The sequence below is a fragment of the Vigna radiata genome, chromosome 7 (assembly GCF_000741045.1).
Source record: "Vigna radiata var. radiata cultivar VC1973A chromosome 7, Vradiata_ver6, whole genome shotgun sequence".
Lineage (NCBI taxonomy): Eukaryota > Viridiplantae > Streptophyta > Magnoliopsida > Fabales > Fabaceae > Vigna > Vigna radiata.
Genome location: NC_028357.1, coordinates 24,277,399 through 24,301,407, shown reverse-complemented (window position 1 = coordinate 24,301,407; position 24,009 = coordinate 24,277,399). Strand labels below are relative to the sequence as shown.

At 35.5% G+C, this 24,009-nt stretch overlaps 3 protein-coding genes across 8 annotated transcripts; 1 reads left to right on the top strand and 2 right to left on the bottom strand.

Annotated features, from left to right (window-relative positions):
* Window positions 1–5,370: 5,370 nt before the first annotated feature.
* Window positions 5,371–7,116, bottom strand: LOC106766211. The gene is made up of 4 exons (XM_014650958.1): window positions 6,703–7,116; window positions 6,405–6,628; window positions 6,214–6,330; window positions 5,371–5,986 (listed from the first exon to the last, which is right to left on the bottom strand). Exons 1-4 carry the CDS (start codon window positions 7,114–7,116, stop codon window positions 5,371–5,373), a joined length of 1,371 nt encoding a protein of 456 aa, XP_014506444.1.
* A 4,909-nt stretch (window positions 7,117–12,025) lies between these two features.
* LOC106765788 (V-type proton ATPase subunit F) lies at window positions 12,026–16,076 on the top strand. The gene is made up of 5 exons (XM_014650526.2): window positions 12,026–12,205; window positions 12,701–12,772; window positions 14,179–14,260; window positions 14,947–15,029; window positions 15,650–16,076. The coding sequence occupies exons 2-5, from the start codon at window positions 12,710–12,712 to the stop codon at window positions 15,812–15,814; spliced, it is 393 nt and encodes a 130-aa protein (XP_014506012.1). The 5' UTR covers window positions 12,026–12,205; window positions 12,701–12,709; the 3' UTR covers window positions 15,815–16,076.
* Window positions 16,077–17,253: 1,177 nt separating this feature from the next.
* Window positions 17,254–19,245, bottom strand: LOC111242138 (nicotinate phosphoribosyltransferase 2-like). Of its 6 annotated transcripts, XM_022784477.1 has the most exons (5): window positions 18,490–19,245; window positions 18,182–18,238; window positions 17,916–18,090; window positions 17,723–17,750; window positions 17,254–17,608 (listed from the first exon to the last, which is right to left on the bottom strand). In XM_022784477.1, the coding sequence occupies exons 1-5, from the start codon at window positions 18,510–18,512 to the stop codon at window positions 17,571–17,573; spliced, it is 321 nt and encodes a 106-aa protein (XP_022640198.1). In that variant the 5' UTR covers window positions 18,513–19,245; the 3' UTR covers window positions 17,254–17,570. The 6 variants fall into 6 exon arrangements, 5 of the variants coding, with proteins under 5 accessions (XP_022640198.1, XP_022640195.1, XP_022640196.1 ...); XR_002668996.1 differs by having other exon boundaries at window positions 17,254–17,750; window positions 17,916–18,106; XM_022784474.1 differs by having other exon boundaries at window positions 17,254–17,750.
* Between the last annotated feature and the right edge of the window lie 4,764 nt (window positions 19,246–24,009).

The window sequence follows — 24,009 nt, the reverse complement described above, 5'->3', positions numbered from 1 at the left end:
AATCGATTGTGGACAAGCTATAATCGATTATCACTTGCATTTTGTACTAGAATAATCGATTATCATGAAGCAATAATCGATTATCACAAGTCATACTTGAATAATTGATTATCACTTCATATAATCGATTATCACTTTTTGAAAAACCTGTAACGGACTTGAATAATCGATTATCACTTCATATAATCGATTATCACTTTTTGAAAAACCTGTAACGGACTTGAATAATCGATTATCACTTACAATAATCGATTATTTGTGGCAGTTGGGAGATGCCCTTTCAGTTTCTGATCCTGGGCTTATAAATAGGTGCTTTGAGAACTTCAGAAAGTAACGTTGTGAACTTAGGTCTTTTGAAGAATACAGTTTGTCTGATGAAGTTCTCAAAAGCTAGTTCTGTTCCCTTGCCTGGTCTTGTGAATAGGAGAAGCTCGCGTTTCGTGTGTCGATAGTCGGAGCGGTTCTCTTCGAGTTGGCAAGGTGCTCTACCTGGTCTTGTGAATAGGAGAAGCTCACGTTTCGTGTGTCGAAAGTCGGAGCAGTTCTCTTCGAGTTGGCAGAGTGTTTGCTTCTGGTTCGTGTGTCGAAGGAAGCACTTCCAGTTCATTTGTCAAAGGAATTTACTCACTGCACTCTTCCGGTTCGTTTGTCGAAGGAAGGTGTTTTCTATCCCTTACTCATTTCATTATCTTGTAATCTGTACAACTATATTTTTAGTGAAAATAGTTAATCATTTTTTATAGTGATTAACAACTGGACGTAGAATCTTTTGATTNGAACCAGTATAAAAATCATTTGTGTGATTTTTCTCTTCCCTACACTCCTTAATCTTTTAGCACTCCAACTGTTCGATAAAAGTTTTACACGAAATTTAAAACTGATAAAGGAACTATTTTTGTGACCGAACACGCTTTCTGCTTACTCTAAGTTTTTAATTCCGTTGCGTTATACTCTTCAAACTATACCCCCTCCGATATCAACACATACGTTTTTATTGCATCCACAAATTTATAGTCTACAATTGTCTTAGGCATAGAGAATGTTACAAACTTCCCATAACCCTCCTCTTCATCATCTTCACCATCTTCACCATCACTTTCTACTCCACTATCTAACTCCTCGGACTCCCAATCATCATCAGACAAACCTCTATGCTTATCACCATTTATGCCATCATCAACATCAATATCAGACATCTGAGTCCATGATGGTCCATCAGATTGCAGATCACTTTGCACATCAGATTGCACATTAGACTGCACATCAGCTTGCACATGACCAACTCCATCTCCAACTTCCTCTTCTATATCACAGTCAACATGTACATCAACCAAACCTTCCATACAATCATTGGCATCATCATCATTAACATCATTAACATCCCCTTCACACTTAATTTGACATTCAATAACATCATTAACATCCCCTTCACACTCAATTTGACCTTGAACAACATCATTAACATCATCATTAACAACCCCTTCACACTCAATTTCACTTTCAACAACATCATTAACAACCCCTTCACACTCAATTTCACCTTCAACAACATGATGACCTCTCTCACCTTCATTGGCAGACACCTCACATTGACTTTCACCATCCTCTTGACATTCACCCCAGTATCATGTTCATATTCACCCTCAACAGTTTGTACTTCAGCTGTATTCTCATTAACATATTCTAACATATGTATCACCTCAGGTTCAAAAACACTCTGCTCAACAAAAAGATGCACCTCACCATTAAGCCTAGCTAAGGTAATCATATGCATGGCTCCTGTGTCATCCAACAAAGCCTCTAACCTGTTCTCTAACACAGAACCAACACCCACACAGTATCACAACTCCTTAAACCCATCATAACCTAGACCTTTGACTACACTCACTACAATGAAATAACTCCACATGTGTGGGTCAAAGGAATATACTCTCCCCCTCCTAGGTAAGTTTCCCTTCATTTATAAACTTTCCACCATGGTGGATAACAACTTCGAAATTTTCCTCCATGACGTACAAAAGAAAGTTATATTTAACCTATAAAGTAATAAAAAAACGACGACAACAACACTTTAATATGCCATCCAGGGGACCACATTGCACTAAAAAACGAAACAAGATATTATATGCATCACACTTTAATATTGGGGGACCACATTCCACTAAAAAATGAAACAAGATATACTATGCATCACATTGTGGGACAACCATAAACCATAAAAAGACAACATCATCAAACAATTAAATCAAAAGTGTTTTTACTAACCTCAATGACTGTCTAACCTCGAACACTTTCGCCCAATGCCTACCACGTGATCAACCGCTCAAACCTTCCTGATTTCACCGATTTCAAACTGACAATCACTCCAAAATGTTTACACGAAGCATACTTTATCACCACGTATACCAAATTTTGCACCAAACACTCAATTTTTTTGCTCGATAGAACCCTATTTTCCCTAAGTCCCCAATTTCGCATAAACTGAAATAACATTCCCTTGCTTCTACAACGTTCCAGAGTCAAAACACACATTTTATTTCTTAAGAAATGTTTTTATTTAAACGTTGCGTTTTGTATAAATTAATTTCAATAAAATTTAATTCCAAAATTACATAAAACCAACTCAGCTCACCATACACTGCCACGTCAGCCAAGTCACCCTGCCACGTACACTCAATTTTAACGCCATCCATCCAATATAACGGTAAGCCCTAAATTGATTCAATTTTTCATATTCAGGGACTTAATTGAGACGTTTTAAAAAACTAGAACCTAATTGAGAAAACCCTACATAAATAGAGACATTCTAAATGATTAAACTTTTTTTAATAGAAAACTTTTTGACTCCATGAATTATGCTGGTTTCAACCTGTAATTCAAGGGTGAGAGGAGCCAAACTGACAACTCTACGACATGTCCATCCATACATGATTTAGATTACATCATTCTTCTTAATTCCTCCTCATTTAAGGCCAACATGTCCATCTCATATCTAAGATGGAGTATAAAAATACAAATATTTTCTTTTAATTTTATTATGTTTGGCTTCTTCAAATTTGTATATTTTTATCAATAAAATTTTGTCATTTTAAAAATATTATATGAAGATTACTAAATTTTGAAAAATTTTAAATAGATTTAAGAAATCAATCAATAAAATATTTAATTGAAGATTACAGTCAAATACTGTTGTCTATTATGATTTTAGTTAATCTTTTATACAATATTATGAACATATGTATGTGTTTTTTTTAGGCTTAATTACCTTTTTAGTTCCCAAGTTGGGGCCTGAATTTCCGTTTGATACCCGCTTTTAAAAGTGATTTAATTAGGTCCCCATGTTATTGATTTTGCTTTCAATAGGTCCCTTCCGTTAAGTACCTTCTTACGACGTTAAATGTTGAGTGATCTGTCAACTGAATTATCCTGCGTGGCAAAAATAGTTTTTTTAGCAATGAAATATATGAAAATAATTTGTAAAATGGAAAAAGAAAAAACAAAATTAACATATTAAGGTGGAAGCAACTTACCTGACCTTAGGTGAAGGATCTAAAGTGGAGGAGGTGTGTTGAGGTGATCTCCAACTAGCTGAAGGACCTATTGTGGAGGAGGTCATTTGAAGCAGGTGCGGTCATATTTCTCATTTGCCCTAAGATCTTATTTGTAACACATTCTGAAAATGCTTGTTTTCAAAGATTGATTTTGGGTGCCCTAAGCTGGGTATTTGGGATTAGGGTTGTTTTGTAGGTCTGGACGAAGCATTATTGCATCCTTCCTCCACCCAATTTCAATGAATCAGTGTTCGTCTTGCTCAAGGGGACCTCACGTGGTGGTTCGTCAAGAGGAATGGGTGGCAGCCATGTGTGTTATTGTGGAGAGGTTGCCATATTAAGAGTGGCAAAAACTGCTAAGAATGAGGGCAGATATTTTTGGGGCTGCCCTAATTACAAGGTAACATTCCTTCGTTGTGTTTTTATTTTGGGGTGGATTACTTCGGTGTATCCTGACATGGTTTTGGTTGGATGTTTGGAACAGCGTACTCGAAACGAAGAAGTGCAAGGTTGTGATTACTTCAAATGGCGCAGTGATGATTATATGGATGAAAGGGATAATACAATTGGATGGCAAAGGAGAAAGATTCTTACTTTGGAAAAATCAGTTTTAGTTTATCATAAAAGGGAGAAGGTGTTGTTGGGGTTTTTATGTTTCATGGGGTTTATGAACATCATGTTTGTATGTCTTTTGTTTTAATGCAGAATATTATTGTAATGAAAAAGTTTTATTTAATGAAGAAGAAGTTGTTACTGGTATATAGTGTTTGTGTTATTATGAGATTGTGGTTTCATGAACTTTGAGACATTATATTTAGTGATGTTGTGATAGCTAATTCGTGTTGGTTAAATTTGCAACTTCATAGACACTTTGTAGAAACATATTGGAACATAATGTAATAGTGGAATGCAGGGGTTTAAAAGTGGAATTGCCTTAAGAATATTGTCAATAAAAAATGGAATTGTAGTAGCCAATTGTGCAGTAGCCAATTGTGCAGTACAAGACAACTGCAATAGCCAATTTTGCAGATTAAAAGATGGAACTACAGTGGCTAAGATGAATTTCAGTGATTGAAATGGTAAAATGACACTTGAAACAAGTTTGTCTCATGAAATTGAACATGTGCAACTCATCAAACAGACACAATAATGTTCAAATCAAAATTTGACTGATTGAGTTCCAAATTGAGTAAAATTTGAAGGCTGAAACTGTGATTTTGCATAAAGCCAAGGAAAAGAGCAATCTAACATTACACACACATTGTAAATGGTCAAATAAACTAGTACAAAGGTTTAATCTTGACTGGAAATTGCAGCAACTGAAAATCACCTTTGAAGTTCCAAAAATTGATCAAATAAGATGGTTTCACATGCTAAATTGCATATAAATGCATCTGACCTGAAATTGACTGTTATAGTAGTTTTAAAACAACAATTAAGACTTGTTTAAACTACCAATTATCTTAGAATCACAGTGATACGAAAATTGACCCATAACCTCTCCATTTTGTCATATTTCTCATCATTCAGACCATCAAAGCTTAGAAGAAAGGTGAAACAGTCAAATGGAAAGCAGAAATCAAATTCTGCAGCAGAATTGCAGAGGGAATTGACAGCACAATTAGATAGCAATTTCATATATTGGTCTTCCAAAATACATCACAAACTTGTAGTTGGTAAATACATCACAAACTTCCAAGTACATATTCAAAATACATATAGATGACAGTTTCAAGTTCTTAAACATTAAAGTAAATATTCAAAATACATATTCCTTGAGTCATACATATCCAAAATGCAACAGATTTGTGACCAATATCTAAACTGGTCTTGCAGTGTCATCATGAGTAATTTGACTTCCTTGAGTGGCATGTGGTGTAGGTTGATGGTCTTCTTGTTGAGTTCCTTGAGTGGCATCTTGTGTAGGTTGTTGGTCTTGTTGTTCACTTCCTTGAGTGGGGTTTGTTGTAGGTTGGTCATGTTGATGTTGACTTACTTGAGGGCAATTAGTTCTTCTATGCCCTAATTGCCTACAAATGCCACATCTCTTTGGGATTCCAGCTTGTCCAAGTTGAGTATCATCCCTTATTTGCTCCCAACTCTCCAATCTTTTGTTTTTTCTTGGTCTACCTGGCAAGACCCTATTAGGAGGAGGCAAAATATCAGGATATGATGTTCTTTGCCATAACTCAGGTCCATTCACAGGGAAAATTATTGGATTGTAAGTTTCTTCATAAGTGGTGGTCCTAAACCAATTTGGTATGAAGTATTCTGGATTCATGTTTAAAAACCTCACAGCTGTGAGTGCATGGCAGCAAGGTATCCCTGTGAGAAGCCACTTTCTGCAGCTACAATCTCTTTTGTCTACATCAACCACATATTTTTCTGCAATATTGGAGGTACGCCGGATCTCAAATACTTGAAGCCCTGACCAACTGGCAAAGCAACATAAAGAAGCAAAGAACTTTATAAGACCAAGCAAAAAAGTTTGAAATCATGTGTGTATGTTAAATTTCACTTACTCAGGTATCCAATATTGTGTCTTTTGTAGCTCCTTATGAAGTCTCTTTTGAATTTTGGGGCAAATGGAACCTTCATACTTAGTTATCTTCTATCTGATGGATGCCCACCTCTTCATTAGGTAGCTGCGAATCTCTTCAACATTGTTATAATAGGTTTCCCCCTTGCATCTACAATGACGCTGTTAAAAGCTTCAGAGATGTTATTCACAATTGTGTCACATGAAGGTCTTCCTGAAAACCTTGACCTAGACCAAAACCTGCAAAGAACGTTGAACATAAATAGTTGTTAAATAAAGAAACCTTCAAGTTTTTAAAGAATTTATGCACTTACCTTGGTGCAATACTTATCAAGTGTTTAAACGCGTCTTCGTTGACATCCTTGATTTGTCTTATGACTGCATCCCATGCTTGGGGGTGTGAAGTTGCTGCCGCCTTCCACACTAATTGTCTCAGAATTATGCCAGGAAATTTCTTTCGAAAATTGGAATACAAGTGCCTTACATAGAAACGTTGGTCCACACTAGGCAGCAATTGCTGGAAAGCTTGCATAAGTCCCTATGATAGCAATGAGAGTCTTAAATTGGCATGCTGAAAAAAGCAATGAACGAAATCAACAAAGAAATACTTACTTTCTGTTGATCTGACATAAATGTGCACCTTGAACAGAATCCTCCTCCTCCAAGATTATCAATTAACAGTTCTAAAAACCAAGTCCATGTGTCCTTGTTTTCTACTTCAACAACAACATAGGCCAATGGACACATCTGATCATTACCATCTCTTGCAACAGCAGTTAAAAGCTCACCTCCATACTTCCCTTTTAAAAAACAACCATCCAAATGTATGATAGGCCAACAACAGACAAAGTTGTCTTTACATGCTTTGAAACACACATAAATTCTATTGAATATAACATTATCCCCATTTCGTCCCACTTTTACTTTGACTGTTGAACCAGGGTTTGATCTCATTAATTCATGAGCATAATCATATAGTCTTTCATACTGCAGTTTGAAAAAACCTTCAATGTTGGCGGTAGCCATGGCTTTTGCCTTAGTTGTTGTAGACCTAGACACACCAATATTCCATTTTTTTGAAAACTTACTATGCAGATTTTTCAGATTTATTTTTGGATTTGCTTTCATAGTCTTCTCTAATTTTCCACTTAACCATTTCTTGGTAACTAGACCAATGTTGAATTCCCTACTACATGTATGTTTATCTATGATCTTCCTTAGTTGCCATGTAGTTTGTTGACTCCTATAGGCACAATATGCGTACCAAGGACACTTGCCTTGTGATCCACAACATTTAACACATATTCTTCTCTTGTCGTTTTTAGAAATCTTCAACTTCCTACCATTATGTATTCCATAAGTCCTAATTGCATCAATGAAATCATTTTTTCAGGGAAGTATGTCCCTATTACCCATTTATTTTCTTTCATATTAACCGGCTCTGAGAATACCCCAAAATCTCCATATCGAGGTATTTCATTCCTTGAATCATCATCACTTTCATCAATACTACCACATTCATCAGATTCCCACTCACTGTCTGGTAAGCCCCTAGCCTGTGCATGCAACTTTGACCTCCTACTTCCACTTCCTATACCTATTTCAAAGTCCTTGATGAATCAATATTTTATACCATTAACTTAGTTTTTCGCGTCGAATTGTGTTGATGATTTGCGCTTAATTCTTAGTTATTGTGTCATTTTCACTATTTGGGCTTAATTAGACCAATAATTCATATTTTAATTAATTTGAATTATTTGTGCTTAATTATTCCTATTTCTATTTTCAGGGCAATTTTGGAATTATACTTTGGGACTTTTGGAAGGGCACCAAACAATTGAAGAATTTCCACAAGGCAAATTAGAATTAATCTAGCTTAGCTTAGTAGTTTAGAATTTGTTAATGAATTTTTGTAATATGGACCAATTTTGCTAGGATAGTCTAAGCCCAATAGAAAAAAAAAATATGACATGGCACTAGGGTTTTAGGGTGGACCCTACCCTAAATTTTTGGACACTCATGGTCTTAGGTTTGGGAGAGGGAGCCGTCACATGGATCTTCTTTTTCCAGACTCGGCATTTTTATTTTTTGGAAGGAGCTGAACATTATCTTTGCTAGGATATACATGTGGTTCACGGTTTTATTCATGGAGAATGAATAGAATTTTTCTTTTTCCTTGCAATGCTGTTACTTGGGTTGAATGAAAGAGCAACAATTTCTCTCTCTCTCTTTTTATGTGTATTCGGTGTTACAATGAATTCAAGGTTCACTTTCTTTCTTGGTAGTTTAAAAAGCTGATTGTGGAAGGCTTGTATTTGATTCATGCTTTCAATGCTCATTACACGGTCACATCAACTAGCACTGCAGCTACCACTTTCATTTACTGTTGGTTTAATTATTGATTGAAGAAAAGGGAGTGATTCACGTGAGTGTTGCTGCCGAGAATGAGTTTGCATTGTTTCATCTTTGTTGAGTTTTATTAGCCTTGGGAGAAGAGATGGAAAGAAGATAGCCTTACCTTGGGAAGCTACGGACGTCCAGCTTGGCATTTTCAAGGAAGTTTTTCTTTTGTTGTTTTATATTACATTGCAAAGTTGACCAAGAATGGGAGAAGGATGTCACAGTCATGCTGCAGGGAGGACCATTTCAATTTGGTGAGCTACGTCCTTGGTTTCTTGAGAAGTGAGAATTTGAAATTCCTTTTGGCTAAGGGGCCCACGGTGATGGATTGAAGAAATGGCATTCAATGCAAGGTAGAAGAGGTAGAAGTCAACGTCCTTGGGATTTGCTTCACCATTTTGTGATTTAATCAACTTGCTTTCTTGAAGAATGAGTAAAGCTACGGCTGCAACCAATTGAGAAGAGTGAACCGTTTACTCCTTGCTTCATGAAGAGAGAGAATTGGATTTTTACAAGGTGAGTAGGTGGATCAGGTAAGCTTAGGATGGACTATTGTGATGGAGACTTTTGAGGATGACATATGGTGGGGTCCGGTGCTTTATTGGAAGCTTCAATTGGAATGAAGAAATGCATTGAATTCTCTTAGGGAGCTCACGATCATGCTGCATGAAGAATGACTTCAATCACCAATTTAATTGCTTTTAAAACCAAAGGAAGGGTGCTACGTCCTTGATTATTTTTTTGAGAAATCTTGGAAGTTGATGTGGATGAGGTCACGGCTGGAGCACATTCCTAGCCTCAAAAATTTGGGATTTAAAATTTAAGAAAGTGAAATGGGATTTAAAGCATTTGGAGGTCACAGTCGAGAGGTCTAAGTTTTAGGCCATTTTCAATTTAATTCTTTTTAGAAGCTGCATGTGTCATTTGCATTGGTAGAAAAAAATATGTTGTTTATTTTCTTTAGCTATAAATTAGTTTGAGTTATAGTTAGCTGTTTTTCCTTTCTTTAAATTAGTGTTGCAATTAATTTAATTTAACTGTGTTAGGTAGTTGTTTGTTGTCTTGTTGAGGTCTAGTATTTTATTTTATTTTGTTTGAATATTGTCTAAAGTTTTTTTTATAGTGTTAGTTTAATTACCATGTTAGCTTAAATTCGTTTGCTTGCATCTGTGTCTTTATATTGAGTTCTTTAATTTTTACAAAACCTTTTTCACAAACCCCCCCTTTGCGTGTTAGACTCGATTCTTGAACCGCAAAATTGGTCTTTGGGAGACAACCTAGGGGTCATTCCCTAGTTTATATTGCACTTTAAATGCACCTCAAATTTGATTGGGCGGCAACACCCATCAGTCCTCCTCTTCAACTTCTTCATCTGCATGCACAACAACATTCACCATCTCATCTTCACTATCAACATCCTCCTCTTCGACTTCTTCATCTGCATGCACAACAACATCCACCAACTCATCTTCACCATCAAACTCCTCCTGCAAATCACCACCATCAACAACAACTACATCTTCAACACTTTACCACCATCATCAACAACTACATCTTCAACATCTTCACCACTAATATCAGCAACTACATCTTCCCCACAACAAACTTCAGCTTCTTCACCACCAACTTCAGCTTCTTCACCATCATCAGCTTCACCATATTGTCCACCATCCTCCTCGACATTTTGTTCACCACCAACTACATCTTCCCCTAAACCACAACCAACTTCAGCTTCTTCACCGTCAGCTTCACAATCACCACAACCAACTGCATCTTCATTGACTTCTACCTCAGCACCTTCTTCTTCACCCACTTCTCCAACTTTTCCTATTTGTTCACCATCCTCACCATGTTCACCAACATCATATTGCAACTCAAGAATATAATCAGGATCAGACACCATGTGAACCACAAACAAATGAGCTGACCCATTCAATAACGCAATGCTCACCACATGCATTGCTCCCTTATCATCACTTAACAACTCCAACCTTTCTTCTAATACAAGACCACCCAAAGAATACCACAACTCCTTAACATTTCTATATCCCATCTCCCTCAGTATGGCCAAGATTTCAAAATAACTCCATCTATCTGTGTCTATCACTAAGGTACTTGTCTGACCTCCATGGTATTTGAATGACCCATCATTCCAAAACTTTCCCCCATGGTGAAACACGACCTCTACACCACAGTTTGACATTTTCTATAATTCTCAACTATTTATAAGCCTACAGAGAAAAGTAAGTGTCATAATTTAATGTCCTTCACATGCATATTCATTGTAAACATGCCACGTTACTAATAACTATTACACGTGTAGGCAAACAAACTTTAACTTTATCACACGCAATAACTCTTTCACCTACACCCACAACCCACAACATTCCATTTTGTCTTAAAAGCTTAAATGAATGTGCATGACCCACACCCTAAAAAGCAACCACACAATGCACAAAAGAAAAGACAAAATAGTACTTACTAAGGGGACCAAAACCATACAAACAGTACGCACAACAAAAACAAAAACATTAAATAAAGGAACAGTCCAAAACGAAAGCATTAAACAAAGGAACAGTCCAAAACGAAAGCATTAAACAAAGGGAACAGTCCAAAAAGAAAGCATTAAACAGTACGCAGAACACAAAAAAGGGGGACCATAATGAATATATTAGGGGGACAAGAAGACGACTAAACATGCGCACTTCTTCCCCTTTTTGCTTCGAAGAAATACCACCTCCAAGCCTTTTCCCTCAGAAGTATCCTTCACCAATCCTATTCGCTCCACAATTTGGATCGAGAACGCCAATCTTGGAAAGCCCTACTCGTACTCGAACCTTCGACAACTTCACTTTCTGATAAAATCTCCAAATGTGAAATCCCCAAATTCTGATTAAAAAACCCTAATTTTTTAATTCACTTTATTGCTTAATAACACGTTAATTATTCATTGCCTGCCACGTTCAATAAAATGGCCCACCTCATTGACACGACACCCATATCAGTTGACAGATCACTCAACATTTAACGCCGTAACAAGGTACTTAATGGAAGGGACTTATTGAAAGCAAAATCAATAACATGGGGACCTAATTAAATCACTTTTAAAAACGGATATCAAACGGAAATTCAGGTCCCAACTTGGAGACTAAAAAAGTAATTAAACCTTTTTTTTTATGATAATAAATGTCAAATATATAATTAAAAATTATATATTATAAGTATTATAACATACAAAATAATATGAAATAAATATTTTTATTAATTATATAATATTATAATTATTGAAGATAATTATTATTTATTATAAATAGTTTTTTTTATGACTATTAACGTCAAATTTCTTTACTCGCTTTTTAATCTTCACAATTTGTTATGATTTTACCCTTATTTTTGCGTTTCTTAATATATAAAAATATAATATTTAGTTATATGTTATAAAAAATTAGTCGAGATTATAATAATGTTAGACTGGTTTGCATTTTCTAAAAAAGGTAGTTTTAATTTTCATTACACTGCATAATAATAAAGGAAAAAAAAATAGAAAATTAAAACGGCTGAAAAAGGGTGAGAGAACAAGGTCGAAACTGATAGAACTCATAATTGTTGGAGCTCCATAAAAGACCGGACTCCTCCCTGACTCCATCCACGCGCCGCCGTACTCTGTGAGATCCTCCGTTGTCTCCGCCCTCTGCCTTGTCGGTTTTCCGATCTGGTGCGTTTTATTTATTCTATGCTCTGGGTTGGAATTCAGTTCTTTAGATGCTGATATCGGTTACTTCGATCCTTTATGAGGAATTTCTGTGCATAATTCGTTTAAATTCACTTAAGTAGATTCTAGGTTATTGTACGTATGCTCCAATTCGTATTCTATTTGTCAATGTATAAATCTTTTGATTGCGATTAACGACTAGTAAAGGGATCGTAATTTTAGTGGATCACGTCTAAAGTGTTTAAGATCTGTGATTATTTACTGTTTAGAAGCACTCAGATTGCGTTAGAATTACAATTTTTTGGTGAGGTTAGTTTTGGGATTCCCATGAAAAATTGGGGTAAATTTTTCGGAGAGGAGTTTTGCATGAAAAAACTTATGAATGGATAATATGATTTGATTTATGAATGAAATATCATTTAAATTTTATTGCTTTATAATGGTTACTGTCTAACTAATACCCCTGACGTCTGTTGTTTCCCTTATTTTTACCTGTAGTCATACCAAATGGCCAACAGAGTTCAAATTCCTAGCAACAACTCAGCACTCATTGCCATGATTGCAGATGAGGTATGAATGCGAGATTGTACGCTTTCTCTACTGCAGAACAACAAATACTGCGTGTTTGTGATGCATGCCTTTTAAGTTGTCCCGGGCACATTTAAAATTTCAATTTGTGAGGGTTGAAATAAGTATTGAGTATAAATATAACTCACCAACTCTACTTTAATTTGTAACTTGGGAAATTAGAGTATGTTCAGTTGAATTATGCTGATTGTTGCTTCGTGAGATATGATTGTTGAGTATTTTGTGCAAATATAGAAGTTGTCTACTATCTTGGGATCATGTTGTCTAAAAGACTTAAAGTAGATGATATTATAATTAGGATGCAGCAATGTTTATGTGGGGGTTTATTGCTATGAAATCATCCTAGCTAGTTTGTTTATGATTGCCGCAATGCTAGAGAAAGTTGCAATAATTTTGGAGCTCTCTTTTTCCATCAGTCTGCACGTGATTAAGCACCATTGCATGCGGGATAATTAAAAATTAAAATATATTCTATTCTGTGACTCGGTACAGAGCAATAAAAAGGCTTACGATTTGGAAGGTTACGCTTAAAGTTTCTTATATGGTTCAGATATTTTAAGTTATAATAGCAGTGGATTGAGTTACTAGCTTCCTAAGGAGATATGAAGCCAAGGGTTGTAAGCCATGTGGGTTTGGTTGTTCATGAGTCAAGTTTATCAGAATTTAGATGCTGTGCTAGAAGCTAATTTGGCTGTTTATTATTTGACAGTTCTTTGAGTAGACCAAGCAATAATTACAAGGATTTTCGAAAAGAAAATGGAGTCGTGAAGTTGTTGTTCTCATCCAAAGAATTAAATATGTAACCTGAAAAACTGGAAAAAAAAGATTTAGAAATTTTGGGTAAAAGAGAAATTAACCGAGGTGTCACACTTAGGGTATTGGTTATCAAGCATTTAATTGATTGCATAACTCTCAGATGCACGAAGAGAGATCTATTTGCTGCCATGGCAAGATATAAGCTGATCGTCTATTCATAATATGATAGTTGAGTGCATCAATTAATAGTTCCGACCTATTAAAGGTTCATCTTTTAACTATCATAATCGAACCCCAAAAATAGAGAAAAAACAACTAAAAAACCCATACATTGACAGTTCAACACAACTAAATTCTTGACTTTACAACTTTTACAGAAGAGTTCTGAAATATCCCTATTGCTTAAAAATTACTAGAAAAATTAAAAATAAAGAGCCATTCTACTAAGAAATTAGCCCCAATAAAATTGAAACCAATTATTAGATATTTTATACTTTAAGATTATGTTTTAATGTTCCAACGACTGCACCAGTTCCCCATTCTGTTATTTTTGTAATTTTCTGTAATTGGTATTATGATTGAAATGATTAAAACACACTAAAGGTTTACAATGACTACTTTACTTTACACAGGACACTGTAGTTGGGTTTCTGTTGGCTGGAGTGGGAAATGTTGACATACGTAGGAAGACAAATTACCTCATTGTGGATGCAAGTATGCCATTGAACTGTATTTTACCTGCTATTCTATAATCTTTTGTGTATGTTTCGTATCAATCCCTTAAACCACAATCTTTTTCTTGTTAAATTGTGCATTGAGAATGAAGTGACTCCCTACCCTTTTTAGTTACCATCCAAATTGTGATACCCAATAAAGAAAAGTATACCTATGTTCCTGTTACGGTATGAGTTCTATTGAAGATTTGTACAGGTTGTTTTCACTAACAGTTACAAAAATGCTACCTTGTTTTCACTTTGTTTCTTGTTTATAAAGTTTTGCACCGGTTGTTTTCACATTTGCTATATAAATTTTTTAAAAAATTTAGTGAAAATAGGAAATTGAAACAAAACGTTTTAAATTAAGGTTTTCTATGTGAAAGTTCATATTCCTTATCTGCAGTACATGAGAAAGGATAGGAAATACTTTTTATAGCCATAGACACTTGTCATTGTAAGAATTTGACTTATACTTTTATCGTGTATCCATTTTTTTTTCTCACTGGTTATTAGTGGATATCCTAGAAACTATTGGTTTGATCCGGCTAAAACTGCAGATAGTGCTTGGGTTACTACAGATTTACACTAACATTTTTGTGTCAAAAGTGTCCGTTCTATGTTTGATCAGCTTGGAATCAGTTGATTTTACTTTATATTCTTGTTTTGTCTTGATTTGATTTTCAGAAACAACTGTCAAACAAATTGAGGATGCATTCAAAGAATTTACAACAAGGGAGGATATTGCAATTGTGATGATTAGCCAATATGTAAGTACATATTTCATGATTATAATAAATGGTTCAGGCTGTTGTGTGCTTGCTTGTTAATTAACACTATATCTGCATTTGTTTTCCTACTTCATATGGACTGAAACAAATCTTATTATTTCTGTAAGCCTATTTATTTACTGTTAGCTGTAGTTTAGCACATGTTCTGCATCGTAATCAAAGTCATTGTCGTGAGAATTCGGACAATCTGGAAGGAGGTTCCAAATTTGCATGAGGATTTTAATGAACAATTTGCACAATGAATAATGCCATTCAATAGTTGAGTTTTACTGGTCTGACCGAGGGGCAATATATCACTCCCAGTTGCTGCTTTTCAGAAGTAATACTGTGTGTTTAAATGTTGCCAACTTACTTGGTTTCTCACATTTGGTTCAATTATTAGCTTCATTTCTTCTTTTGTTCTCTTGCAGCCTTCATGTTATCCTGCCTGAGATTTAAATTGTATTTGGTTTACTTTATTCTTTTGATCGCCATCTTGGCGCATATATGACTTTTACTTGTTCAGTAAGCTTGGGTTACGACCCTTCTACCCGCAACCCGTGCTCTACCTGCATGTTTTACAAAAATTCAAAGATCTTAGACTTTCTTTTGTTGTGCAGGTTGCAAATATGATAAGGTTTTTGGTTGATAGTTATAACAAGCCTGTTCCTGCAATTCTCGAAATCCCTTCTAAAGACCATCCTTATGATCCGGCACATGATTCAGTTCTGTCACGAGTGAAGTATCTCTTTAATACCGAATCAGTTGCATCTGGGAGACGCTGAACTCACACTTCACTGTTGCAGCTTTTTCGGTGCTTATTTCTTTTGTTTGTACATTATGGTCAAATAATCTTTTCTTGAAATTCAGAATTCAATGTAGCCTAAATAATTTGTGCTGTCTGAGGATAGTTTAAAATTCTTGTCAAAACTTTAAGATGGGCGAATATTTTATGGTTTCATGTCAGATTCAGATTAGATTGGGATGAGTTTATCTGTCATCTCTCACTCACTAATATCCACTGTGTGATTGAAGTTTGCATGTTCAGACGTACGGTATACCGTTTTTTTTTTGCTATGCCTATTGCAGTGTTTACATCCTCGGCGATCTCATTCTCAATCAAAACGCATACGTGTCACAAACTGATTAATGTTTTTATCTTGGGAAAAAAATTAAAAGTGATTTTGATCAATGTTTTAGTACTACTCTTAAGAGATTATGCAAGTCAATTTATGTTTGTTTTAGATACATAAATTCATTTTTAAAATAATTTCTGACCTTCGATTTTAATTAGATATCAGATTTGTTTTACTACTTTGAGAGGTTGGAAAAGGGAAAAAGGGTTTTTTGGTCCCTGCATGAAGTTTGGCGTAAATTGGAAATGATCCCTGGTTGAAACTTTTGCATTGTTTGGTTCTCATGTTTTCAAAAAACTTCGGTCTTTATTTTTCAACGTTGTTAAATTTAGGAGTGGGCAAATGGAACTACATTGTATTCCTAAAAACAGTACTGAATTAAAAATTAGTTTGTTTAAACTGAACTGTAAACTACACTATAAACTGAATTGAACTACTAACTGAATTGTAAATTATACTAAACTACAATATAAATTGAATTGAACTACTAACTGAATTGTAAGTTGTACTAAACTACAATATAAACTGAACTACTAATTGAATTGTAAATTGTACTAAAACTACAATATAAACTGAACTGAACTAGTACAATATAAACTAAACTGAACTAATAACTGAATTGTAAATTATACTAAACTATAATATATACTGAACTAAACTAATAACTGAATTGTAAATTGTATTAAACTACAATATAAACTAAACTGAATTGTAAACCACACTAATTTTAACTGAATTACTAATTTTAAACTGAATTACCCTAATTTTAATAGTACACTAGTTCTAAAATCTGATTTTACAACTATCTAATAACAAAGTAACTTATTCAAATGTCATAAACACAACGTTAATTCCGTTCACACAGTGTCTATAACTAAAATTTAAAACAAATTTATATAAGAACTTATTCTTTCTGGATCTTAAATTGAATCGCCGAACAGATTCGTGAAAGTCTTCGGCTAATATTTGAGAAAATCTTAATACCATTTAATGTTCTATTGACGAACAAGATTCAATTTGTTTCCTCAAATAACATATTCTTGGAAATAACCTCCTATTATGCAGATTATGGAAATAAAACTCTCAATTTTAAGGAGAACATCATCAAAAGTATAGAATTCTCACATGTTCAACAATAAAATATATGAACAAAACAATAAAACATCTCCAAGATCTGTTAAAAGGTTTAAAGATTATGACAGACCCCTGGGAGTGAAAGAACGACACCCACCAAAATTTTTGATCTCCAATACATTAGAATCAATAGTAAAAGCATGTATCCCAACACTAAATAGGGAGTGCACTCCAACTGTTTGCATTTATAACAGCTCCAGCATTTGAACTTGCTGTGATGGATGAACAAAAGCTTTAATCATACATGACTCTACCACAACGATCACATGCACTATAGGCAATTGGAGCAGCTTCTCTTGGCTTCTCCTTCTGCAACTTTGGAACATCAATTTCCAATACGAGGTTTATTATTAATTTCAACCAGCTTGAAAACAACACCTAAAGCAGCTTGAGCATGAGCATAACACGTAACAAGGTATGTACCAATTCCATAGGCATCAATTTGATGACCCTGCAGAAAAAGATGCAATTCAATAAAAGAACTAGAATAAAAAAAAAAAACTATGAATTCAGTTATAAACTGTTGTTTTAGCAACATTGTGCTCAATCTAAACCGTCATATTTTCCTTGAATCAACAACATATAAGCTACAATTCCACTTTGTAAACGAATTTACCTGTTTGTTTAAAGCATCTATTGTTTCCCCATTAAGGTCATTGCTAGCTGTGATACTCATCTTTCCGAAACCAGGCAATCCAAATTCCTTCTCAATGGAGCAAAACAGCTTCCTGATCACACAAGACAAATATGCAAGGTCACCAGAATCCAGCCTAATGCCAATTGCTTTGTATCTGCTCAGAACATCACCTAAACTCAGCAATGAATAACAATTACATCATCAAGTGATTATGATCAACATGCAGGGAAAACTTTTTGACGTACCCTAAGTCATTGAGAGCTAATGCAACTGCACAAAAGTTAGGTACTCCATTTCTCAACCTGTCGACACATGTAAGTGTCACCGTGTGAAAAAATACTTAAACTAAACCTGAACTAAGATCTTCGCAAAAGACAAAATAAGGATAGGATAAAAAAGATTTACTCAACCATTGGACATTGATGATCAAAATGGTGTTAAAATTATCTACGGTTGTGAGGCGCAACAGAGACAACTAATATCCTTAGCAGGTTCAAGAACAGAGTTTGATAGATCACAGATTTACAGCTAAAAAAAAGGAGAGAAATCCCACCTTGCATTTTTGAACCATGTCATCAAAATACTTATGTTCCTGCAACCTCAACGTCTGCAACTTCTCCACTGCAATCAAATCCAAATTAACATCCTTCCTCTCCAGATCGGCAACAGCAAGAAAAGCCTTAACAGCCTTAACAAGAATAATCAATTAGAGTAAAACATTATGAAAAACAAAGCCTTAAGGTTTTAATCTTACGTACATATACTTTAGATAACTAACAAGTTGTGGCAAAGTTTCAATCATCGAAATTAATAACAACACTTGAAGGTCCCACTTCATCTTGAGAGGTTATTTCTAAAAAACAAAATAAAATAAAATGCCTTGCCGAGAGTAGGAGTTTCCGCAGGCAGGTACATGAGCTATGTACGTGGACACTTGATCATCTATAATTCGGATACCATCAACGCTTTTCTGGGGACTGAGTGGCCAGGAGAGCAGTGTATGTATGCTGCCATACTGGGGGAGGCCCGGGATTATGAAGAGATTGAGCAGGTTATGTGCATCCCTGGGAGGCACTTTCAGAGAAACCCAAACGGAGCACCGGTGAACATCCTTCGGGCAGACTTAACTCCCTTAGCCAAATACTGGATGGCATTTACACATGCCAACATCCAGCTTTGCTCTCATGTTTCCGATATCACTTTGCATCAGATCTTGGTCATCTACTGTACGTTGATGCAGATGGATGTGAACTTGGGGAAGATCATCACTAGTGAGATCATGAGTTGTGCCAACACCGTGAGCAACAGGATGCCATTGGGACATCCGGCCCTGATTACCTATTTATGCCAGCAGGCGGGAGTGGATACTTCAGTTCCACCTTTCGAGAGGCCGAGGAGTGCTATTAATGCCTCCTATTTTCGTCAGTATTGTAGAGGGGATGAGCCAATTGGAGCAGTCCCTAGGAGACGTCCTAGGAGGGCAGCAGGACAACAGGAGGATGAGCCTGTAGATGCACCCGCAGAGCAACCTGCGCCATTCCAGATGAGAGACATGTACATGTCTCTGATGGAGGCAAGGATGGAGGCCATCTACAGAGGGCAGGAGGCCACTGCCGAGATGATCATGGGATTATATGACCAGCCACCAGTGCACAGGTGGACTATGGATGAGTTCCGTAGTATTATGGCTTGGCCTTGAGGACAAGCACATGGTAGTGGGTCCGGAGCTGCTGGGACTTCAGGAGGACATGGTGATGACCGGGATGATGATGAGGACTTTGAGGATGCCCAGGAGGGTGGGGATGATGATAGCTCAGAGGAGGATCTCCGCTGATGGTATCTACTGATGGATGCCAAGCACTGACAGGGATTTTTCTTTTTCTTTTTCTTTGTACTTTGAATTAGTAGTATAGGTTAAATTTATGCTGGAGTCTATGCTTGGCTTGTACACTTATTCGGATAATGGTTCCAATTTATTGCATGATGAGTTGTTTGCTATTGATGATTGATTGTGGATGATGATTGAGAATGTGTGAATGTTGATATCCAGGTTGATGGTTCACTAGCTATGTGAACAGATGAGTAAGTTATTCATGATTTTGATTTTGATACTAAGCTAGATTCATGTGAAAAGTGAGAAAGCCTGATTATGTGAGGTATTGAGCTTCAGAGTTATATTGTTGTGTGTAATGTTTATAGGAAATCATGAATGGTATTGACTTAATCTTCATAATTGATTGAATTGCATGTGTATGTCATATGACCAAGGCCATGCTTGGAAAGCCCCTACTTAGCCAAAATTTCACCCAAAGAATTATAATTGATATACCCTTTTTGAACCTTGACCTTAAACAATATGAAAACCCTTGATTGAATTGATTTACCTAGAGTTAGGGTTGAGAATAATTATATGCATTGAAAAGGTTCAAGTTTGGGGTTGAATGGGGAAAGTGAAAGGCAAAAGGAAAAGAAAAAGAAAAGCATTGAGTTCAAAAGATGAAAAAGAAAAAAAAAATGCATGTGAAAAAGAAAAGAAAAGAAGAAAAGAGCTTATGCATGTTAAAAAGAACTCAATGTAAAAGGGAAAAGTTGGGAATGAGTGAGATTGGTTAAAAAGAGAGTGTGCTTGAACTTTGAATAATGATTTAAACTCTCTTAACTCAAGGATTTTGTATTCCAGAAAAACCAATTTTTCTTGTTAGCCCAGCCACGATACAAGCCTTGGAAAAAGTCCTTGTGATGACATGTGCATGTGAAAGATATTAATTGTTTTAGATGAATGACAATATTGTTTTATGTGACATGTGAACAGTAGAGAGAAGAGTGACCCCCCCTAAACACTTGAGTGATTGAGTAAAACACTTGCTTGGTGAGAATTGTTAAATCCATGTTTACATCTATGTTTAGTTGATTGATCATTATGAACAAAACATCTGTTGGAAAAAGATTCATTATGTGAACTAAATTGGATTGAAAACATGCATACATCTTTCTAGGATTCTACTGAAATTTGAAATTGTATTTATGAGAAAAGAGGTTTTGAAAGTGTGAATTATTTGATGAAAAAGTGGAAAGCGAGGTTTTGTCTTGTTTGCTTGAGGACAAGCAAAGTTCTAAGTTTGGGGTTGTGATAACAGTCTAAAAACCGTTATTTTCATACTTAAATTTGATAGTAAAAGACACCCATTATGGCTTAAAATGAGCTCTAAATCAAGTAAAACACTTAAGTTGAGTCTCTTGAGAGTCAAAAGTTGGTTTTAGAGATATTATGCTTGTTTTGCATTGTTTTGCAGGGTTTTTGGATGAATTGAAGATGGAAGTGAAGTAAGGTGGACTTAGACCCATGAAAGAAGAAGAAAAATGATGAAAAGAAGGGTCAAACAAGCCGCTGAGCGCCAGAATGGTCCGCTGAGTGCTCAGAGCGATTAAAGACAAACCGCTCAGCGGCAAAAATGACCGCTGAGCGGCCAGAGCGGCTAGAGGCAAACCGCTGAGCGGACAAAATAGGCGCCTGGGCGGTTGTCTGTTTTTTTAGCTAGATTCTGTAAATCTTTCTGTTATCTATCTGTTATCTTTTTAGGCTTATATATAGCCTCAGTGCGAATTAGATAGGGATTCTTTTGGCAGAGAGAACGTCCAGAGCCATTCCACACACCTTGGAAGAGATTTCTTGGATGCTTAGGCTCCTTCTTATCGAATCTAGGGTTTGCTTTTTCCATTCTTTCATTATTTTCATCTAGTTTCACCATGTCAATGGTGAACTAAACCCTTTGTTGTTGGGGAACAATGTAATCTTTTGAAACTCTCATATATTGAAATTCTTATTTATTTTCATATGCTTGTCATATACTTGTTTATCAATTGTTGGGTTCTCATCTACGCTCAAAGCTTTTATTGTTTAACTCATTCAATAAACGTTGTTTGTCTTTATCGATATGGGGACGTACGGTAATGTCATGAACTGGTGGGAAATTCCTTGATCATGTGTTATCGCCTAGGGATAGGGATAGGACGATCAATTGCATTTGCTTCAGCACGCATTGCATTATTAGTTACTAGGGGAGGCTAGGGATAGCAAGCCGGTAATTAATAATAGGCTCTTTTCACCAAGGAATTGGGCTAAGGGTAATTCAGAAAGTTTGCATGAAAATTAGATAAACAAGTGAATTAAATAAGAAGAGTAGATATATGGGAGTGGATAAGATGAAATTGTAAACCCCAACAACACCATTCATCCATAGTTTTCAAAAACCAATTGAATCAATTACATTGCATGTTTATTTTTATTCTTTGCATAAAACCACCAATATTATTCTTTTCTCAAGTCTTACAAGATTAGGTTACATGAAAGTTAAGGCCTAAGAGTCCTTTGGGAAAACGATACTCGGACTTACCCGTTTATATTACTTGATAACGATCCGGTACACTTGCCAGGGACTTAACAGTGTTCCATCACTAATCTTTAAGTTTAGATAGAAAACCCTCACCAATTATGGATACCAAGGGTCAACCATTTCCACAAAAGTTTTCAGACCTTGTTTGCTAAGCCACCCTGGAAAGATGAATCCCTCCTTTATGAAAAAACTCAACTTCAGATATTTGTGAGAGATGAGCTTCCTCATTTTCCAGCTATCTAAAAAGTTGGATTGTGCATTGTCATCGTTAATCCACCATCAATGTTTGCTCCACGCTGCATATTTTTGTTTCCGATAGTCTTAATCCTCTTTCTTTGAGATGATGAAGATGCCATAATTATAGTGTGTAGCAGAGTATTTCCAAGAGTCTTAAGAGAGTAAGATTACAAAGTTTACAGAGAAAGAGTGAGTGACAAATTGCTCGGTTTAAAGTTTATAGGTCACATTTGCAATTTGGAGGGAATCCAAAAAATTAAGCTTTCGCGTCTTAGGAATACAATCGATTTCACAAGAATTGAATTAAAATAAATTTCAACACACCAGTAGAGGGTATATTTATGCTAATCGATTATATTAGTTCTGAAGTCAATTAAGATTTTAACCTAGTTTCAGGTAAAACAGAGAAACACACAGAAAATCTAATCGATTCTATTTATAACATAATTGGTTAAATTTTGTAAAAATTGTTTTTCATCCAAAAATGCCAAACAGACGGGCAATCAAAAATCATACATTCACATACAAAAACTAATAATGCATGAGTGCATGAATTTGACAATAAATGTTACCACATAGAGTTACTCAAGAAATTTGATGTATTCCACTGAAACTTATCCTTGAGCACTTGTCTGCTTCTGAAACAGCTCACTTCCCTGCAAAACATTCATATGGTTTTGTTGTAGGTACCCAAATAAACTTGGGGCCTTTTTTGTTAGTCATAGGAGGTTGTTCTTTAGGAAACCATTTATATTTTCCTCTTGGAACACCAACCTTCCTATAATTACAATTTCTCACTATATGACAAATAGTATTGCAGTAAAAATAAGCATTTGTTACAAGTTTGCTTAGATCAATAAATTTCTTAGAATTTATTATGTTACTCTTAGCTTTGTAACCTATCCCTTGCCTATTAATAGCTCTATGTTGTGACCTTAAAATAACTTCTAAATTATCTCTACCAAAAGTAAACTTAGATAGCTTGTTGGTCAAGTATTCTATGTTTTCAATATGAGCAATGCAATTATCACATTCTTTCTCAACAATCTTAATTTCAATTTTGACATTGTTAGTAGATTGTAAAACAGTTTCAAGTTCATTTTTAAGCTTCTTATTTTCATCAACAAGGTTGTTAATTCGATATTCAAAATCTTTCCTTTCAGAGTGTAATCGATTCACCTTATATTGTAGCATCATTGCTTCATCATGCAATTGTTGAAATGCATCCAACAACAGATCATACTTCACTTTGATAGGCTCACTCTCGAAGTCGCTGTCACTGCTTTCAAAATGTACTGAACCAGCCATGAAGCACAAGTTTGACTCCTCCTCTACACTTTGATCATCCTCACTTGATGAATCACCATCATTGTTTTCCCAGGTAATGTAAGCCTTCCTTTGCTTACTTCTTCTCCTTGTTGGAAAACAAGTAGGCTTCGTTT